This window comes from Nomascus leucogenys, chromosome 9, assembly GCF_006542625.1.
Source record: "Nomascus leucogenys isolate Asia chromosome 9, Asia_NLE_v1, whole genome shotgun sequence".
Taxonomy (NCBI): Eukaryota; Metazoa; Chordata; class Mammalia; order Primates; family Hylobatidae; genus Nomascus; species Nomascus leucogenys.
This window is the reverse complement of record NC_044389.1, coordinates 87552737-87575498: the sequence shown is the minus strand read 5'-3', so window position 1 is coordinate 87575498 and position 22762 is coordinate 87552737. Positions and strand designations below refer to the sequence as shown.

The following is a 22762-nucleotide window of genomic DNA, read 5'->3' as shown; positions in this document are numbered from 1 at the left end:
TACATTACAGCCAGACTAAAGTCAAAGATAAACAGCAAGTTCTAAAAGCAGCAAGGGAAAAGTGTCTAGTCACTTATAAAAGAAATCCCATCAGAGTAACAGTGAATTTCTCAACAAAAACCTTTCAGGCCAGAAGAGAATGGGACGATATATTCAAAGTGCTGAAAGAAAAAAAACCTTCCAGACAATACTATACCTAGCAAAATATCTTTTATAAAGTCTTTTCCAGACAGGCAAATGCTGAAGAATATTTTACCACTAGAATAGTTCTACAAAAAATGCTTAAGGGAGTCCTAAACCTAAGAGCAAAAGGACATTTACCATCATATAAACACATGAAAGTGTAAAAGCTACTGGTAAAGAAATCACACAAAGGAGGAAGAGAAAGGACTCAAATGGTACCACTACAGAAATCCACCAGGATCACAATGACAATAAGAGAAAAAGAACAGAAAGAAAAAATATACAAAACAACCAGAAAATAATTATATGATAGGAACAATACTTCCCATATCAGTAATAATCTTAAATAGATTAAATTGTCCACTTAAATATTGTAGAATGGCTGAATGGATTTTTTAAAAACTATGATCCAACTATGTGCTTCTTACAAAAAATTCACCTATAAAGACATATAGATAAAAAGCAAAGGGATAGAAAGTTATTCCATGCAAAATGAAACTGAAAGTAAGCAGGAGTAGCTATACTTAGATAAAACAGATTAAGTCAAGAACAGTTTTTCTTTTTTAAATTTTTATTTTACTTTAATTTCTGTGATACATGTGCAGAACATGCAGATTTGCCACATAGGTACACATGTGCCACAGTGGTCTGCCACACCCATCAACCTGTCACCTAGATATTAAGCCCCACATGCATTAGGCATTTGTCTCAATGCTGTTCCTCACCCCACCCCCTGACTGGCCCCAGCGTGTGATGTTCCCCTCCCTGTGTCCATGTGTTCTCATTGTTCAACTCTCACTTACGAGTGAGAGCAGGCGGTGTTTGGTTTTCTGTTCCTGTGTTAGTTTGCTGAGAATGATGGCTTCCAGCTTCATCCATGTCCCTACAAAGGACATGAACTCATCCTTTTTCATGGCTGCATAGTATTCCGTGGTGGATATATGCCACATTTTCTTTATCTAGTTTATCATTGATGGGCATTTGGGTTGATTCCAAGTCTTTGCTATTGTAAATAGTGCTGCAATAAACATACATGTGCATGTGTCTTTATAGTGGAATGATTATATTCCTTATGACCAGTAATGGGATTGCTGGGTCAAATGGTATTTCTGGTTCTAGATCCTTCAGGAATTGCCACACTGTCTTCCACAATGGTTGAACTAATTTACACTCCCACCAACAGTGTAAAAGCGTTCCTATTTCTCCATAGCCTTGCCAGCATCTGTTGTTTCCTGACTTTTTAATAATTGCCATTCTAACTGGCATGAGATGATATCTCATTGTGGTTTTGATTTGTATTCAAGAACAGGGTTTTTTTAAAGCTTTATATATCAATAAAGGATCAGTTCAGTGACAGAACACATAACAATTCTACGTATATATGCACCCAACACTGGAGCACCCAGATTCATAAAGCAAATATTACTACATCTACAGGAACAGATAGGCTGCAATATATTAATACTGGGTTACTTCAACATTCCATTCTCAGCATTATACAGATCATTTAGACAGAAAATCAACAAACATTGAGTTTAAACTGGATTTCAGACCAAATGGACCTGACAGACATTTAGAGAACATTTTATTCAACAACTGCGGAATATACATTCTTTTTATCAGCAAATGGATCATTTTTCAAGATAGACCATATGTTAGGCTGCAAACCAAGTCTCAACAAATGTCAAAAAATCAAAATCATATCAAGTATCTTCTCAGACCACAATGGGATACAACTAGAAATCAATACTAAAAACTTTGAAAGCTATAGTTATAAAATTAACATGCTTCTGAAGAAATTAACATGCAAATTACATTTTTTGACACAAGTGAAAATGGAAACACAATGTACCAAAACTTGTGGGATACAGCAAAAGCAGTACTAAGAGGGAAGTTTATATCAGTAAATGTCTACATCAAGAGTAGAAAGATTACAAATTAACAATCTCACAGTGTACCTCAAAGAACTAGAAAAGCAAGAACAAATCAAACCCAGAATCAGCAGAAGAAAAGAAATAATAAAAATCAGAGAAGAACTAAATGAAGTCTAGACTGAGAAAGTACAAAGGATCAACAAAACAAAAAGTTGCTTCTTCAAAAAGATAAACAAAATTGATAAACTGCCAGGTAGACTAACCAAGAAGCATAGATCCAAATATGATCAAATGAAAAAGGAGACATTACAACTGATAACACAGAAATACAAACATTTATCAGAGACTATTACAAACAACTATATACAACAAACTGGAAAATCTAAATGAAATGAATAAATTCCTAGAAACATTCATCTTACTAAGATTGAATCAAAAAGAAATAGAAAACCTGAACATATCAATAATGAGTAGTAAAGTTGAATCAGTAATAAAACGTCTCCTAACAACATTTCAGGACTGAATGGATCCTTAGCCAAATTCTACCAAATGTACAAAAAATCCCTACTACCAATCTTTCTGAAACTATTCCAAAAAATTAAAGGTGAGAGAATTCTAACTCGTTCAACAAGGCCAGCATCACCCTGATGCATAAAATCAGACAAGGATATGAGGAAAAAGAAAACAGGGCCAACATCTCTGATGAATATAGATGGCAAAAATCATCTACAAAATACTAGCAAATCAAATCCAACAGCACAACAAAAAAATAATACACCACAACCAAGTGGGATTTATCCCAGGGATGTAAGGATTGCTCAATATATGTAAATCAATAAACATGATATATCGACAAAAAATGAAGGACAAAAACCATATGATTTTCTTAATAGATGCAGAAAAAGCATTTGATAAAATTCAACAATTCATGATGAAAACTCAAACTGGACATAGAAAGAACACACCTAAAAACAATAAAGACCACATATGACAAACACATAGCTAACATCATACCCAACTGGCAAAAGTTGAAAGCCTTTACTAAGAACTGGAACAAGGCAGGAATGACCACTTTTACCCTCTTGTTCAACTTAATACTGGAAGTGTTCCTTGAGCAATCAGGAAGGAGAAAAGGCATCCAGATTTGCAAAGAGGAAGTCAAATTGTTCTTCTTTGCTGATGGGATGATCTTATATCTAGACAAACCTAGACACTCCATGAAAAAAACTCTTAGATCTGACAAATGAATAAAAGTTGCAGGACACAAAATTAGGATACAAAAATCAGTAGAATTTCTATTCACTAATCATGTAGCTGAGAAAGAAATCCCATTTACAATAGATAACCGCTCCCCAGCCCGCAAAAAAGAAAAAAAACCCTAGGAATAAATTTAACCAAGGAGGTAAAAGATCTCTGCAAGGAAAAGAACAAAATGTTGATGAAAGAAACTGAAGGCAACACAAATAGAAAAGTATGTATGCTCATGGGTTGGAAAAATTAATATTAAAATGACCACATTGGCCATGGCAATCTATAGATTCAACACAATTCCTATCAAAATACCATTTTATTTCTTGACAGAATTAGAAAAATCCTAACATGTATATGAAACTCAAAGAGCCTAAATAGCCAAAGCAATCCTGAGCAAAGAACAAAGCTGGAAGCACCATGTTACCTAACTTCAAAATATATTACAAGTAACCAAAACGGTATGGTACTGGATATATATATATATATATATATATACTAGTGGACCAGAATAGAGAATCCAGCAATAAAGCCACATATTTATAGTCAACTGTTCTTTGACAAAGCTGACAAGAACTTACAATAGAAAAAGGACACCCTGTTCAATAAATGGTGCCGGGAAAATTGTACAGCCACATGGAGAAGAATGAAACTAGACCTGATCTCTCACCATATACAAAAATCAACTCAAGATGGGTTAAAGATGTAAATGTAAAACCTAAAACTATGAAAATAATAGAAAACCTAGAGAAAACATTCCTGGATATTGGTCAAGGCAAATAATTTATGACTAAGACTTCAAAAGCATAGCCAACAAAGACAAAAATAGCCAAATGAGACTATATTAAACTAAAAAGCTGCTGCACAGCAAAGGAAACAATCAACAGAGTGAGAGAACAACTTGTTAAATGAGAGAAAATATTTGCAAACTGTTCATCTGACAGGGGACTAATATCAGAATGTAGAAGGAACTCAACAGGAAAAAAGCACAAATCTTTTTAAAAAGTAGGCAAAGTAAGTGAAGAGACATTTCTTAAAAGAAGATGTACATTTGGCAAACAAGTTTATAATCAGTAATCAGAATGATACAATCTATACTGATACAGATTATTAGCCATTTGTATGGCAAACAGGCTTATGATCAGTAATAATCAGTAATGTAGTTCAGTAGTAATCAGAGAAATGTAAATCATATCCACAGTGAGGTATCATCTTATTGCCATTCATAATAGCTATTAGTGAAACAAAACAAAACAAACACATGTTGGCAAGGATGCAGACAAAAGGGAACTCTTTTTTTTTTTTTTTTTGAGATGGAGTCTCGCTCTCGCCCAGGCTGGAGTGCAGTGGCTCGATCTCGGCTCACTGCAAGCTCCGCCTCCGGAGGTCCTGCCATTCTCCTGCCTCAGCCTCCCAAGTAGCTGAGACTACAGGGGTCCGCTACCACGCCCGGCTAATTTTTTTTTGTATTTTTAGTATAGACAGGGTTTCACTGTGTGAGCCAGGATGGTCTCGATCTCCTGACCTCATGATCTGCCTGCCTCGGCCTCCCAAAGTGCTGGGATTACAGGCATGAGCCACTGCGCCCAGCCAAGGGAACTCTTTTTACATTGTTTGTGGGAATGTAAATTTTACAGCCACTATAGAAGACAGTATAGAAATTTATTTTTTTTTTATTATTATACTTTAGGTTTTAGGGTACATGTGCACAATGTGCAGGTTTGTTACATATGTATCCATGTGCCGTGTTGGTTTGCTGCACCCATTAACTTGTCATTTAGCATTAGGTATATCTCCTGATACTGTCCCTCCTCCTTCCCCCCAACCCACAACAGTCCCCAGAGTGTGATGTTCGCCTTCCTGTGTCGATGAGTTCTCATTGTTCAATTCCCACCTATGAGTGAGAACATGCGGTGTTTGGTTTTTTGTCCTTGCGATAGTTTACTGAGAATGATGTTTTCCAGTTTCATCCATGTCCCTACAAAGGACATGAACTCATCATTTTTTATGGCTGCATAGTATTCCATGGTGTATATGTGCCACATTTTCTTAATCCAGTCTATCGTTGTTGGACATTTGGGTTGGTTCCAAGTCTTTGCTATTGTGAATAGTGCCACAATAAACATACGTGTGCATGTGTCTTTATAGCAGCATGATTTATAGTCCTTTGGGTATATACCCAGTAATGGGATGGCTGGGTCAAATGGTATTTCTAGTTCTAGATCCCTGAGGAATCGCCACACTGACTTCCACAATGGTTGAACCAGTTTACAGTCCCACCAACAGTGTCAAAGTGTTCCTATTTCTCCACATCCTCTCCAGCACCTGTTGTTTCCTGACTTTTGAATGACGGCCATTCTAACTGGTGTGAGATGGTATCTCATTGTGGTTTTAATTTGCATTTCTCTGATGGCCAGTGATGACGAGCATTTTTTCATGTGTTTTTTGGCTGCATAAATGTCTTCTTTTGAGAAGTGTCTGTTCATGTCCTTTGCCCACTTTTCGATGGGGTTGTTAGTTTTTTTTCTTGTAAATTTGTTTGAGTTCATTGTAGATTCTGGATATTAGCCCTTTGTCAGATGAGTAGGTTGCAAAAATTTTCTCCCATTCTGTAGGTTGCCTGTTCACTCTGATGGTAGTTTCTTTTGCTGTGCAGAAGCTCTTTAGTTTAATTAGATCCCATTTGTCAATTTTGGCTTTTGTTGCTATTGCTTTTGGTGTTTTAGACATGAAGTCCTTGCCCACGTCTATGTCCTGAATGGTATTGCCTAGGCTTTCTTCTAGAGTTTTTATGGTTTTAGGTCTAAGATTTAAATCTTTAATCCATCTTGAATTAATTATTGTATAAGGTGTAAGGAAGGGATCCAGTTTCAGCTTTCTACATATGGCTAGCCAGTTTTCCCAGCACCATTGATTAAATAGGGAATCCTTTCCCCATTTCTTGTTTTTGTCAGGTTTGTCAAAGATCAGATAGTTGTAGATATGTGGCATTATTTCTGAGGGCTCTGTTCTGTTCCACTGATCTATGTCTCTGTTGTGGTACCAGTATCATGCTGTTTTGGTTACTGTAGCCTTGTAGTATAGTTTGAAGTCAGGTAGCGTGATGCCTCCAGCTTTGTTCTTTTGACTTAGGATTGACTTGGTGATGCGGGCTCTTTTTTGGTTCCATATGAACTTTAAAGTAGTTTTTTCCAATTCTGTGAAGAAATTTCTTAAAAAACTAAGAACTATCATTCATTCCAGCAATCCTAATATGACCTAAAAGGAAAGACGTCAGTACATCAAAAGGATCTCTGCACTGCATATTTATGGCAGCACTATTCACAACAGTAAAGACATGGGATAACCTATATGTCCATCAGTGCATGAACAGATAAAGAAAACGTGGTTATACACATAATGGAGCAACCACAGGAAAGAACGAAATCTTGTCACTTGCAGCAATGTAGATGGCACTGAGGGGTCATTATTTTAAGTGAAATAGGCCAGGCATGAGACAAATATCACGTTATATGTGGGTTATCTGTGGGAGCTAAAAAATTTGATCACACGGAGGTAGAGAGTGGAAAGACCGATAACAGAGACTGGGAAGGGTGATTGTGGGGAGAGGAGAGAATGAAGGGAACTGGGTTAAAGTATACAGATATATAGTAAGATAGAATAAAGTCAATATTTGGCCATGTGCAGTGGTGAATACCTGTAATCCCAGCACTTTGGGAGGCTGAGGTGGGTGGATCACCTGAAATCAGGAGTTTGAGACCAACCTGGCTAGCATGGTGAAACCCTGACTCTACTAAAAATACAAAAAATTAGTCAGGCGTGGTGGCGTGCACCTGTAGTCCCAGCTACTTGGGAGGCTGAGGTGGGAGAATCACTTGAACCCAGGAGGTGGAGGTTGCAGTGTCCTGAGATTGTGCCACTGTACTCCAGCTTGGGCAACAGAGCAAGACTCCATCTCAGAAAAAAAATTAATAGAGTAGGGTGACTATACTTAAGAAAAATGTTGTACTTGGGTGATGGATACCCTAAATACCCTGGCTTCATCACTATGCATATTATATATCTGTAACAAACTTTCTCACATACCTCATACATTTGTGCCAAAAAAACTCATTAGAGGGTAAAATGCCAAATTGAAACAGCATAAAAAGAAGTCCCTCCAAAGAACTATATTTGTTGAGTATATATGTGAGGGAAAATGTGGCTCTTTTAAAGAGTGAATGTTGGATGAGAAAACCAAGAAAGTTTGTGAGAAACTACCTGGTTAGAGAGGAGAATTTAGGCAGGTAGCCTCTAATATACGGGAACAAAAGCATCTTCGTTCTTTGAAACAATTCTCCTAGTAAAACCCAAATAACATAAATGAGTTAATTCTAAGCATCTTTTGTAAACACTTTCTCATTCTTTCAACAACTTTGAGTGCATTGGGGGAGGGGGCGGTGGGGGTGGGGGAGATAAAGTCCCTGACTCCTTACGGATAAGTTGGGTGATTGAAGTTAATAAACAAGTGTCTTCATGAAACAAGCACCTCCCTCAAATCAATTAAGGGAAGAAAAGATGTTTCCCCAGACCTTTTTTTTTTTTTTTTTTTTGATACTCGCCTCCAGATGGCCTTTAAACCAACAAAATCTATCTAAAATTCTCCACACTGTATGGATTAGGTGCCTTGTTGAAAAATGACTTTTCTAACTAAGTCTGGCTCTTGCACAGCTGATGAGTGCTGGGCAGTGGAATCAGGCAGGACTCAAAGATAAGCTAGAATTACCCATAGTGGAAGGATTTTTATGATAAACCAACTGAAAAAAAGTGAGGAAGAAACGGGTGGTACTGTGTGACAGGGCAGCTGTGTGTGCCTACAAGAAAAGGTTTGTCCTTGGTATGTCTTTCCAGGAGAGGCAAGGGGCCAATAAAGCTTTGTGAATGCTGGCTCATCTGTCATTTCCAGCTGTTTCCCCTGTTTAAGTCCACCTGCAGGCTCAGAAGCAGCAGGCCTTCCCACACGTTCTTTTATGGTGTGCTAGCATCACCAGCCTCCACTAGTAGAGATCCTAGCAGAATGGGGCTCTAGCAGGAAAGGCTTTTGAGCTTGTGGAGTCTAAAATTCTCCCTGCCCTGGGCAGTGGAGACTTGCAAACATGGAGTGGGAGGCTCCCAAGGTTCAGCCAGGTGATGGATGGTGAAATGAGGGTTGACAATGTGCTCAGAGGGTTGAAATTAAAACAAAAGCCAAGTCATTAGATCATTGTGTTTTAACAGTGATGTTGTGGCTTCTCTTAATATCCTGGCTTGCAGAGTCCTGGAGGAATCTCCCAGTCAATAAGCTCAGAGCTTACTAAATGGTAGTCATTTCCTGGGTTGCACTATATGAATCAGATTTGGCCCAGGCTGAAAAGAGAGAAATGTGAGAAAGGGAATTCCTTTACTTCATGCATGATGTAAATGATTTCTCTGCCAATTTGGGAAGGAATGGAGGGCTGGAAGATTCCCACAACTATTGTTTAGCATCTTGTGGTTCTAGGAAGTGTTTCAGCTGGAGTGCACTGATATTATGTATGGGATGATTCACATGGCAGAGAATGGGTAGAGATGAGGACGATTTAGCCTCAAGCTCCTTGAAGCCATGTGGGACTAGATGAGGACAAGTATATTTGTCTGATACCTTCCAGGCCACCTCTTCCCATTCCTCCAGCCTACCACTCTGCCTTTCTGACGTACAGGAAGAAGCATCTTCCCTTAAGAAGAGTAGGAAAGAAGTGGAAAGTGAGATTCTGAAAATAGAGTTGGCCTTAGTTCTAAGCAATATGAATTCAACCTTAGTGCACCTGCTATCACTGAAACCCTTCACAAAACACTGGAGGGGACAATCTAAGATTAGAGTTGCTTTACTCTATATCTGATTTACACTGTCTACACATACAAAGTGAATACACTAAAAAGTTAGTTGGAAGGAAAAGTGAGCGAATATCTACACCATTTAACCAGAGAAATACTTTGGCCTTAATTATTTGGGTATTATCTTAGATATAGTTTAACATAAGACTAACTATCTTAAAAGTGTCTTTAAAAATTATTTTTTATTCCCTTTTCTTCATTGAGGTGGCAGTCATTCAAGCACTAAAAAAACTTCAGGAAGACAACACTTAGAGTGCATTAAATAAATATAAATTTTATTAAAAACACTCACATAGCATTATCAGGAATGATATAATAATAAACAGCTTTCAAATAACCTGCATTCATAACATTACAATACTTACAGTATTTATAACCATCCTCAGATCTTATAAACAAACCAAACATCTCATGAAAATGAAATGAAACTAGTTTAAAAAAAAAGCATAGAAAAATGCACACAGAAGTTCATTATCTTAGTGTCAAACTGCAAAAGTTTCCTACACAAGTTAACCACTAGCTTTAGAAGTGAACTGTACATCACTGTGCGTCAATCAAGATGAAAAATTCATTCAAGTAAAGTTGACACCACTCAGAAGCATTTTCAAGTATGGCTATATAGTCAACCTGATATTCCTATATTAGCAAATTGTAGATCTGCTTTCCATTCATTCTAACTGAGGCAGGTTTTATATTTACAATTATAGATCTGATATTTACAATATGCCACTCAATTTCTTCTCTTCCTTATGTAACCTCTCCCCAACCCCCCAAACTATACTTCCTGTTCTTGTTGGCCAGCAGTTTAACAAATGACAGTAGGTGACACAGAAATCAAATATTAAGAATGGATGATCAAAATCACCAAATGCACATGTAGTAATCAAATGTTTGGGGCTAGATATTATGGTATACAAAAAAACATTAAAATCATGTGGTTTGTAAGCAAAGCAAACATTTTTGGAAATGTTTGCAAATTGGACACAACCACAAATTCAAGAAATTTTTTAAAAAGACAAAAGCCAGCTTACAAAGATTTGACCAATAAAACCCAAAGGCCTCCTCTGATTAAGAATTTATTTTAAGGCCGGGCGCGGCGGCTCACGCTTGTAATCCCAGCACTTTGGGAGGCTGAGGCGGGCGGATCACGAGGTCAGGAGATAGAGACCATGGTGAAACCCCGTCTCTACTAAAAAATACAAAAAATTAGCCGGGCGTGGTGGCGGGCGCCTGTAGTCCCAGCTACTCGGAGAGGCTGAGGCAGGAGAATGGCGTGAACCCGGGAGGCGGAGCTTGCAGTGAGCCGAGATCGCGCCACTGCACTCCAGCCTGGGTGACAGAGCGAGACTCCGTCTCAAAAAAAAAAAAAAAAACAAAACAAAACAAAAAAGAATTTATTTTAAATACCAGTAAGCAAAAATATATTTAGGCCAAAATGTAATTGTACAATCTATTGCACACCATACCTGTAGGTGTTTGCCTGTTTAAGGGAAGTCCACATGGAGTATGTACCTTCAGTGATTACAGGATCAAAAAAACTTCATTTAGAGAGTTAAAAGTCTGGCCAACAGCCACTTGCCAAACTCCTGCCTTACAATTTTTCCCTTTATCAACTCAGTGCATTCTATTTTCATGTAATTTTTTTTTCCTGCTTGAAACAGTCAAAAGATTCCTCAAACTTTTAAAATGCTTTTCTTTACAATAAAAAGAGACAACAGATTTACAAAATTAGTTTTAGTTACATCAGTACATGTACAAGTAAAATAGAAGGGATTCAAAATAAAAGGGTTAAATCCCTGACAAAGAATATATTTATTAACCTACAACAATTTTACATAAACACAGGTGACATGTTGGCATAAGGAGAACATGAGCTGAAATATCCCTGAATTTTTAGAACAAAAAGGTTGAAGTTCAAGTTATACTTGCTAAGAAATCAAGTATTGAAAAAAGGTATGTTGTTTTTTTTTTTTTTAACAATAAAAAAAAGGACTTGGAAAAAAATGATGGTACACAATGCTTTCACTCTCAGTTCAATATCCTATTGCCAAACTAGTGTTGAGGTATATGACAAGTAGGAACATCACTCAAACATTTAATGAATTCTTAGCTCACATTATGATATATTTGTAGCAGGCTGAGTAGCACCATCATGATGTGAATTCTGCTTCAAACTCATATATATATATGTATATAATTTTTTTACAGTACTAAAATACTAAAGCATTGCGTTAAAAAAGTTTTGTTTACAATTTAATTTACTATACAACTCTTTCACTTCTTTATACAAATTAATGATTTAAAACCACCACAGCAAACCAGCTGCCTGTTTTTGTTTCTTTTTAACTGACAGATTCACATGGAACTAACCCTGTTTATTCATCTTATGCAGGCATCAGTCTGCTCAATCCTCTTGTTAAAGAGGACACTTAAGCTAAGAAATGACAACATCACAATGTACATAATTATCAACACAAAGGCAGACTGCCATTCAGTTCTCTGAAGAGCATATGATCCATAAAATAGCATAGGCTTCAGTGAACTAGCTTTGTTGAGTCTGCAGCATGCGGCTAATTATTACCTGCAGTTAATAGAAAATTCTTAAAACTGTACATTTTTGAGCAATGAACTTGTCATACAATTTTGTATAAAACTGTTTTACAGTATAGCATGTGAGATGAGCACCAGAAAACATGTTTTGTGGACTAACGTATTCCCTTGAATCCAGTAAGTCCCATGGTGGATTTAACTGGCTGTGTTAAAAATGGACACAATTGCTCATCAGCAGATGCATGGCTAAAAGCAAAAATATTTTAAAAGCTTTGTTTCCTTAAAAAAATCAACTTTGCATTCTAAAATGAAAGTAAACTTGTTTTTTAAACATCTCAGTACCTTAGCATTGTTCAAGTTGTCAAAGCTTAGGTAGACAAAGTGCTTCTAAAACACCATTTAAAATATTTATACATATACGTGTGTGCACATATACATGTTTGTGTATATATGTACATATATACGTTTATTGTCCTACAAGGACTTCACTGGATGAGCAAAATCCAGAGGCCTTTAAAATGTCCACATTTTAAAAACTAAGCTTCTGTAAGAATAGGGAATTATGATAAAAACTTGAATGAAAAGTTACCCCTATTATTCAAGGGCACTGGAGTACACTGATAGCATCTTGATATAAAGGCATTAAATTTTTAGCTATTAAAGACACCGTTTTCTTAGCACCATTTCTTAGAACATCCAAACAAATTCAGTGTTTTCCTGCTATTCATGTTTCCTGTAGCTATTCTGATAAATAAAAGTTAATATTAAGATTACAGTAAAAACTGCATTTCAAAAGCCATAATTCCAGTATTTCAGTACATCATATATTCAGCACCAGATGGTATTTTAAGATTCCTGTCACTGTAATACTACAGTACTTGTTTGATTTGTGTTCCATGACTATGCAAACTTGATATTATTAAAAGTGGTCACAGATGTGTAGAGTTGTAAGGGGGGTGGAAATCACATTTACATATCATCTCGTCCAATAATAGAACCAGTGTTTAAAAATGTAAATTGCGGAACACTTTCTTCCCCACCTTCTTTTTGCATAGAATGCTTTGGTCTTTTCCTAAATGCCATTTGTGACCACTTGGGAGCCAGTGAAAATTAAGTGCTGTGGTAAGATAACCTCTTTTGTTGCTGGTGAGCTGAGGTTTTTCCCACCACATTTGTCATGAATACTGTGACCTTTCCCCACTGCCTACGTCACGAGAACTATACTACTGACAGGTTGGTTGTGGTCTTTTCAAGTGAGGTAACCGATAAAAGGGGGCGATATCATATATATCTGTTGTAAGGCCCTGTGACCCGAGTGAAGGCATATGGAGATGTAGTTACTGTGGAGTCTGTGGTCACGGACATGGTCCTTTCGGCAATGGACTTGATGAAACGCAGGTAAGTGGGCTCTGAAGGTTCATGTGGCTCAGCAGGCTCCCGTTTCACTTTTTTGCCATGGGATTTCTGAGGCACATAGTCTGGGCCATACTTTTCACACTCTTCCTCTTTCTCACGGGCTTTTTCAGCCATTTTGGCTTCCCAAAGAGCCAAGCCATGTTTTGGCTCATTCATGCTCTTATGCTGGTAAAAGACGAGGGAGATCCTGGTGGGGTGATTCCTATTGGGATTCTTTAAAGGGGTTGTGGCATGCAGCTCACGCTTTGCACACTCAATGAGAATTGACCCATGAGTTGGAGCCACGGCCACTCCCCCAATGTCAGGATCCAGAAAGCTCTGCTCGCTGTCTGACCAGACCTCATCGTTGTCCTCTGCACCAGAAGCCACACCCTGGACTGGTGCCAATGGCTGCTTTTCCTGACCATTAGCATCACTTAATTTGTGTAAGCCTCCTTGGACACAAGCAGTTCTATCATGGTTAAGAGCTGGAAGCATCTTTGATAACCCATTAGCTGTGTGGGAAAGCATGTCATTCTCCTTGTTTTGGAGATGCAGGGCATGAAGAGAGCTGTTGAACATGCCCGGAGCTGCACTGTAGTTACGGATTATGTGAGAAGGTGAATGATGCTCACCATTTTTATAGTCCATGTTTGGATTGCTCAGATTGGGTGGTAATCTAGAGGTGGCTCCCATGAAGTGGCCATCCATCTCATGAGTGGGATAAGGAGGCAATTTCCCTACATGATGTACATTTGGTCTAATGTTACAACTGCTGAAACCATCTCCCTGCATATTTTGGTTTCCATAACCTAAGTATTTAGATGTAAAACTCTGGCTATTATTTCCAAACCTTGGCTGGTAAAGTGTATGGATGGGTGGTAGATTGAGCTTAGACAGAGGGTCTTGGCTTGGATACCTATACAGATCCATGGGCTGAGACTGGGGAGAATAGGAACCCAGATATGGGGAGCAGTTGTCCACTGATAGGTTTCCATTGCATTGATATGATGGATATTGGGTATTCTGATTCAAAAGCCCAGGGTAAGGGTTCATGGAATTAGAAGAGTTCAAATATGAACCTGCAGCTTGAGATGAGGTGGAATAGAAGTTCATAGGGCTGGTGCTTCCATAGATATCTGAAGTGTGTGAAGAGCTTGGATAAGGACTAACTGGATTGGGCCGTCTCATGTATGGATTGGTGGATCCAGAAGCAGAGTAAGAGTTGACAGACTCTGTCTGAGGGTGATGTGGCTGCTGCTGTTGGGGTCTCTGCTGCTGCTGGGGCTGTGGTGGCTGCTTCTGTAGAGGCTGGGGTTGCTGAGACTGCTGCACGACTGGTCCTGAAAGTCGCAAAAGTTCTGTGGACAGGGCAAGAGAGAACAGAAACAGATATCTTTGATGTTGATGATTATTTTATGAAGGCTAGTGAAGATACTTAAATGTATGTAAGAAACTCCACTAGGAATGTACAACACCCATTAAGCAAAGATAAGAGCAAAGTCAGGGTTCTGATCATTGTCCAGCACAATTTTTTGTCTAAGGCATTAGAAATGCAGAACTTTGTGAAAAAAATGTAATAAACATCCAAAGCCATTCCATTGAGAGCAAAATGTTCTTTGGAACTTCTCAGCATGTCTCTGCTTGAAGTGCCTCCTTTTTCCTCCCTCTCTCCCTGTCCTTCCTTGGTGTAGTCATCCCTTCCTCAAGGGACCACTGTGACCTCATCTTCTAGTGCTTTTTTAATACTCAACTGCAAAGATAGATCTGATAAAGCAATACTCACAATGTATTATAGTTATGTTTTTAGCCCTCTCTTCACCCCCACTGCTAAGTAAATTCCTAAATGGGAAGGACAATGTTTTATTTTACTTTACTTCTTCATTGCCTGCCATGCAGTGGAATTTGCTACATAATTAAAATAAGATTTATTATGCAAGATTCGGGAATGTTGTGAAAAAAAGAATGAGATGCATTTAAACACAAAAAGCATCTTATATAATCAACAAATGCTACTTTATGAGCAGGCTTTCCAGAAAGGAAGTTAACACAGTTGTAGATAACACTTTAAAGAAACTTTCAGTTTTTTAAATGAAACTTTTAAATGTCATACTTCTGTTTTGACCTCACTTTAAAAAGTCATATGAGTTAAGAACAAATAGATGAAACTGCAGTGGCAGTTCTGAGAACAGAAGGGATTATTACCTGCAGAAGCCAGTTAAAAGGGAGCAGAGACAAGGTTCTATCTGATTATATTTCACAGCTAACCTAAGTGAACAGTATTTACTTAGTGTAAGTCAACCAATCAATAAACACTTATCAAGTGTCTTTAGCATATTCTAAATTATTTAACTTAGTTCCTCTGAGCTTGGAAATGAATCAGTAGAGAAATTTGACTTCATGAAGCAGCAAAGATGGCTAGTTTTAAGCAAACTGGTTTGCTTTTGTTAATGGCCAGGCCAATACCATCTCCAAATTTTGGATTTTTTTTTTCTTTTTACAAACTGCAGACATAAAGCAAGAGGCTATGGAAAGAAAATAACTTAGTATTCATGAATAATGTTCTATTGTTATTACTACAGCTGTAGTCTATTTTGATGGGTAAAAGTTTTGTAGGATATCTACATGTAGAACCCCTCCTAAACCACAGACTCAGCATGTCTAAGGAAAGGTGTTTCATTCTCCTCTCTCTCTCTCATATTTTCAAACTTATTTCAATAAATAGTACTGTTTTAGAAACCTAAAACAGTAAGTTAAGTTTAGGTTTAAAACTTTGGAGTCATCTTTAAACTTTTCTTCTCTTTCATTCCAATGTTTTGTCACCAATGTATTGATTTTCTTTTTCGCATTTTGGAAGAGCTCATTTGCATCATTTTGCTATATCTTTGCTACTAACCAACAAAATTCGAGGTCTTGTTACCTCAGTCCTGGTTTACTGTGTTTATCTCCAAACTATTAGCTCTTCTATAATTTGGCCTACTGCCAAATTACAATGAATTTCATCATATCACTTACCTGTTAAAAAAAAGTTGCTGTTTATTATAGAATAAAATCCAGACTTTTCCATGTTTTCCATGTTGATGGTGCAATATCTCATTACCATCTCTGAGAACAAAGCCTGGCCCTTGCTACTTTAGAGAAGACTCTGGCACAGAACTAAGACCATGATTGATACAACTTTCCAAAATTAACAATGTTCATTTTACAATGAGAGCACATGGACACATGGTGGGGAAGTGGGGACAACACACACTGGGGCCTGTTGGTATGGGTGCATCAGGAAGATGCTGGGCTTAATACCTAGGTAATGGGTTGATCTGTGCAGCAAATCACCACGGCACATGTTTACCTGTATAACAAGCCTGCACATCCTGCATGTGTACCCCAGAACTTACGAGTTGATGGGGGCAAAACCAAAATAATTTTCATTTTTAATATACCATGCAACACATTTATCTACAAATGCTTTACATTAAATTTACCTGCCAACTGTTTAGCCTGGCTTGCGTTTTCAGTTTGTTTTGTACGTGATGGGGCTGACTTTTCCTTTTCATTTTTATTTGAGCTGTTCTCCAGGGAGGAAAGCTTTTCAGCTGCAGCTTTCTTGGCTTCTAGTTTCCTTTGTCGACAAGTCTTGACTGGCTCTGCTAACATCCTGACTTTTCGCCGAAAAGAACTCAGTACCTGAATGGCACCACTCTGTTTTTTCTCCTCCTGAGCTTCCACACTCCCGAACTCATCCACATCAGAGACTTTGTATAAAGGCAGAACGTGAAGCTGCTCATCTTCAGGTTTTCCTCCAAATTCTCGATTGTCTTCTCTAGTGAGAGTGCATACCTGGTAGGGAAGTAAGACATTACAGCCTCAGCTACAGGTCCCAAAGAAAATGTGTGGGGGTGTGTGTGTGTGTGTGTGTATATCTTTCTCCTCTCAGTATCCAGATTTGTGTTGGTGGCCTAGTTGATCCAGATCAGTGACATATATATTACCGTAAAACCATTCTACCTGTTATTAATGAAAATAGCATCAAAATGGTACAGGGAGATAAGACAAATTGACATTGCCCACCCACCCTTTCTCTGAGTGTATCAGGAACAGTTACCTGTGGTGACCCTTGTTCTTCACATATGTTTCTGTCTATGGGAAGACGCAACACTCCCCCAAAATGAAGCACTCTCTTGCTTTTCACACTTCAAAAATAGATGTGCTAGATGTGAAGCCTCTTCAAAAACAGGCTAAAAGTTTCTTCTACGAAATGACTTCCTCTGTTTTTGGTAGTATCACATTTGCCTCATCTCATACTTCTGAACACAAATTTCATGTCTTTTCACATATCTGACACCTAACTCTGTTTAAGAAATTTCCATAAGATAAGTGAAGTAAAAATATAAAAAATGAAAGGTAAAGATTTGGCTGATACAGGTAATATGCAACTTAATACTATTTTCACTCTCTTTTCTCTCCTCCTTTGTACTCTGTCAAACCTAACTTTCTCTTTTCTTAATTTCTTTTCTGAAATATGACCACATATAAGTGGGTACTCCGAAAAGGGTAAGGGGTGGAGGGAGGAAAGCTACCTCTGTTGCTTTGATAATTAAATGGTACTTTGTCCTTTAGTTACCACAATTACACTAACTTTGGTAAAAGATTATTTGTGGTTTTTAAATACTAGTTTTTGATCAATGGAGACAATGTGATCTAATGTGATCTAAAATAAAATTAGAAGATATTCTTGAGAGAAATGTGATCATAATGGACCGACTTTAGAAATAACTTTAACATGAGATGAGATGGTATTAATGAGCCTGTCACTTCCTACACAGAAAGGTCTTCAAATTCATGTCTCTGAGCACCTTGTTACTTTTCCCATACATATTTAACCCTATTCAGTTCTTATCTAGTGCTCCTTTCCATTTTACTTCACAGAACCCATGCTCTATCAGAGGCAAATTCTTCTTGATTCTAAACATCCTTCTCATCATCTTACTCTCTGTCACCTTGCTGGAATGAAACATGGTTATATTAGGATGCACTATAGCTCCAGTTATCATTTACTACTTCTGCTTTTCAGAAACTAGCATAGCCTCCTAATAATGAGCAGATGCTGAGTACATGATTAGTGATGATTTTAGATGTTGGAGTTGTTGGTAGGCCTTGTGTTTGTTCTTCTGGATCAGAAGTTAGGAAACCAGAAGCTATGGCTAATGTGCCTCACAGCTTGTGTTTGTATGGCCAGTAAACTAAGAACGGTTTTTACATTTTCAAGGAGTTTTTAAAAAACAAAACAAACAAAAAACACCCACCAAACAATGTGACAGAAATCCTATGTGGCCTGCAATCCCTAAAATATTTACCATCTTGCCGTTTATAGAGAAGAGTTTTCCAATCTCTGATCTAGACCATTAAATGAATACCTTCTCTGCTTCTCAACAAAAACTTCACACCAGCTTCTTCAAATTACTTCAGCTATCATCTAATACCTCCCTGAATGCTTTTCTGCCCTAGAATATGACTTTAATACCTGATATCTATTTCCATATTCTCACTGGCCATCTTCTTCAACTACACCTACATCCATGTTGATGATTCATTAGGCTGATTGATTTATAGTTTTTTTAACAGAATATTTTGTTCTTTATCTCTACTCTGGGTCATCCCTTTAGATGCAAAATTATACCCTGAACCCTTTGTTGGTATAGAACATATATATATATAAATAACATATATCTATTTTCCCCTCACCACTGCCTCCAATTACAAGACCAATCCATTTTACCCACTGTAATATGTAGTCAGGCTCTTTTGCACTGTGAATCTTTTACAATAGGTTACCACAGTTCCTGTGACAATGATGATGTCTTTCTCATTTATGCTTCTCTCTCTGTAAGGTGAATATGCTTCTCTCTCTGTAAGGTGAATGGCTTGTATATGGCTTTTTGCTTAACTGATTACAATCTACCAGGTAACTGGCACTGAATTTTGAGATTTTCCTGGCAGTTAACTGTAACTGGCAATGAATAGTCACTGGTTTAGATTAACAACAAGGATTTCCATGATTCTGCCTGCCGCCATGTAAGACGTGACTTTGCTCCTCATTTGCCTTCAGCTGTGATTGTGAGGCCTCCACAGCCATGTGGAACTATGAGTCAATTAAATCTCTTTCCTTTATAAATTACCCAGTCTTGCGTATGTCTTTATTAGCAGTGTGAGAACAGACTCAACAGCTGCTAAGCTCTCCTCAGCCCAACTTACCAATGTGCTGCCATTCTGCATGTTGTGCAAGTCTCTGTGGGCATGAGCACAGAAGTCCAAACATGCAGTGACCCCTGAGAATGGACGGCCTTCCTTCAGACCCAGACGGCACTCTGGTGCTCTGTGTTCATATTCAATCTGAAAAATAAAAGTGTGTGTGAATGGGAAAGAAGTTATTTTTACTCTTACACCAAAAACTCACTAGTATTTAGACCATTTAGAACTTTAAAAAAATGTTTTGAACTTTATATCCAGAAACAAAATGGAATGACACAAAACAGAGCAAATATCTTGACATGGTAAAGTTTTTATTTTATAGTGTTATTGAGGCCATAAAGTATGCTATTTGAGTTTTGATATATATTTGTCACAACCAAAATAAAGTACATATTCATTACTCTTAAAAATTTCCTCATGCCCCTGTATAATTCATGCTTCCTGCTTTGTTCCCAGACAACTACTAATCTATCACTACAGATTTTCATTTTCTAGAATTTCATATAAATGGATTTATTTGGAGTTAATTTTTATAAATGGTGTGAAATTAAGGATCAAGATTAGCTTTTTTCCCTTATGGTTTTCCAACTGTTCAGATATTACTGGATAAAATGGTTATCCCTTCACAATTGAATCATCTTTGTTAAAAATCAATTGACCATATTATATATGTTGGGTCTACTTAAGGATTCTCTATTCTGATCCACTTGTGTATAATGGTGTGTATGTAGGTATGTCAATTTCAAACTTTTTAAAAATTTTATTTATTTATTGAGACAGAGTCTCACTCTGTCACCCAGGCTGGAGTGCAGTGGTACGATCTGGGCTCACTGCAACCTCCGCCTCCCGGATTCAAGCGATTCTCAGGCCTCAACCTCCCAAGCAGCTGGGACTATAAGCACGCGCCACCATGCCCCACTAATTTTTTGTATTTTTATTAGAGATAGAGTTTTGCCATGTTGGCCAGGCTGGTCTCAAACTCCTGGCCTCAAGTGATCCACCCACCTCGGCCTCCAAAAGTGCTGGAATTACAGGCGTGAGCCACTGCGCCTGGGCAATATCAAACTGTCTTGACAGACAGTAGCAAGTATAGATTTCAGTAAATCTGAAAACCATGCAATATATAGTCTCAAATTCTGCTCTTCTTTTAAAATATTGTTTGACTATTCCAAGTCCTTTGCATTTCCAAGTATATATATTTTAGAGCCATCTTGTCCAATTCTTTCAAAAAACCTGCTGAGGTTTTGAAACATCATGTATTGAACATATTGATTAGTTTGGGGAGAACTGACATCTTAATAATATTTAGTCTTCTGATCCATGAACATAGTGTATCTCTCCAGTTACTGAAGTTTTCTATCATTTATCTCAGCAATGTTTTAGTTTCCAGTATATAATCTTCTACATTTTTGTCAAATTTATGTCTAAGAATTTTATATTTTTGATGCTATTTTAATGCTTTATTGCTAGCGTATAAAATACACTTGAATTTTGTATTTCACAACTTTGCTAAATTCATATATTAATTTCATTTTCTGGTAGATTTTTTGAGACTTCTTATGTAGACAAACATGTCATCTGCAAATAAGTACAGTTTTATTTTTTCCTACCCAATCTTGACTGCTTTATTTATTGCCTTACTGCACTTTCTAAAATTTACAGTTTGATGTTGAATAGAAGTAGTTGGTTAAAAATGGACATTGTTGTCTTGTTCCTTATCTTAGGGGTCAAGTATTAGTTTTTCACCACTAAGTATAGCATTAGCTTTTGGCTTTCCATTTATGTATTTAATAGGTTGAGAAAGTTTCCTTTTATGACTGTTGAATATTATCAAATGGTTTTTCTGCACCTACTGCAATAATCATATTTTTTCCTGTTATGTCTTTTTAACATTATTTTTTGTGTTAAAAATATCTTTTTAATTTATTTGTATCTTTATATTAAAGTGGTTTTCTTGGTTTTTGCTTTTTTTTCAATATCACAAGCTCTGTGTTATAATTAGGGGTGTTAAAACCATTTACATTTAATGTGGTTGTTGATATAGTTGGGTTTGAATAAACCATCTTGCTATTTGTTTTATTTTTATATTTATCTTTTTTTGGTCCTATATATTTTTAAAAACATTTTTGGATTGATTTCATTTTTCTGTCTTTACTGGCTGATTAGCTATATACTTTTTTTTTTTTTAACTGGTTTAAGGTATACAGTGTACTCTAACGTCTCACAGTTTACAGCCAAGTAATATACCCAGTCCACATATTGTATAAGTACTTTACAATAATATACTTTCAATTCCTCAGCCTCTATGCTACTTCTACGTGTTATAAACCTCATAATGCATTGTTAATATATTTTTAAGATGCAAGTCATCATTTTTTTAAAAGTCTTTTAACCACGTTTACTATTTTTGATACCATTCATTTCATTATGTTGATCTAGATTTCTGTCTGGTATCATGTTCTTTCTTCCTGAAGGATTTCGTTTAACATTTTTAAAGTGCTAGTTTGCTGGTGGTGAATTCTTTCAGCTTTTGTAGGTCTGAAAAAATATTCTTTATTTTGCTGTCTTTTTTGAGAGTTGTTTTCATTGGTTATATATTTCTGGGTGGAGAGTCTTTTTTCTTTTAGTATGTTAAAGAAAGATGTTTCTCTTATATCTTCTCTCTTGCCTTTTTCTGAATGAAGTCTCCTGTCTTATTTTTTCCCACCTAGTGTAATATGTCCTTTTTTCTCCATTTGGCTTTCTGAGTTTCTCTTTATCACAGATTGTAAGCAGGTTGATTATAAATTTTTGATATCTTTTTTATGTCTTTGTTTTTTAATCTGGGGTTTGCTGAGCTGCTGAGATCTGTGGGTTCACAGTTTTGAACAAATCTGAAAAAAATTTGGCCATTGTTTCTTTAAATATTTTTCTGTCTCCCACCTCCTTCTGGTACTCCAATTACACATATATTAGTGTAACAATATTGACTAATAGGTCTTTTATATATTCATTTTTTTCAGTTTTGTTTTTCTTTATATTGAAAAATTTCTATGACTATGTCTTCGAGTTCCTTAATCTGTTAATTTCACCTAGTGTATTTTTAATCTAGATATATATTTTTCACTTCTAGAAGGTCATTGTAGGGTATTTTAATATCTTCTAATCTTTCCTTATCACTCTCATGCTTTCCTATGGCATTTTTAGCATATGAAATATGATAGCCATTTTAATGAACTTATCAACATATTGTATCACATATGTCAGTTCTGGGACTATTTTTATTGATTTATTTCTGCCTGTTCCCCAGTAAAGGTTATATTTTCTTTTTTCTTTGTAGGCCTTGTATTTTCTGATGGAATGCTAGACCATAAATTTTACCTTGTTGGTAG

At 36.9% G+C, this 22762-nt stretch overlaps 1 protein-coding gene and 1 long non-coding RNA gene across 2 annotated transcripts in view; one reads left to right on the top strand and one right to left on the bottom strand.

The window, feature by feature from the left end:
* LOC105738253 overlaps positions 1 to 22762 on the top strand; it is a 191895-nt gene that overhangs the window by 74662 nt on the left and 94471 nt on the right. The gene's annotated exons all lie outside the window — the stretch shown is intronic.
* TET2 (tet methylcytosine dioxygenase 2) overlaps positions 11122 to 22762 on the bottom strand; it is a 131105-nt gene continuing 119464 nt past the window's right edge. Inside the window, exons 9-11 of the mRNA XM_003257463.4 lie at positions 19395 to 19532; positions 16625 to 16979; positions 11122 to 14503 (exon numbers count right to left, since the gene is read on the bottom strand). Of these exons, the coding sequence (XP_003257511.2) occupies positions 13029 to 14503; positions 16625 to 16979; positions 19395 to 19532 (1968 nt within the window). The 3' untranslated portion in view covers positions 11122 to 13028. The remainder of the gene's footprint in view (positions 14504 to 16624; positions 16980 to 19394; positions 19533 to 22762) is intronic.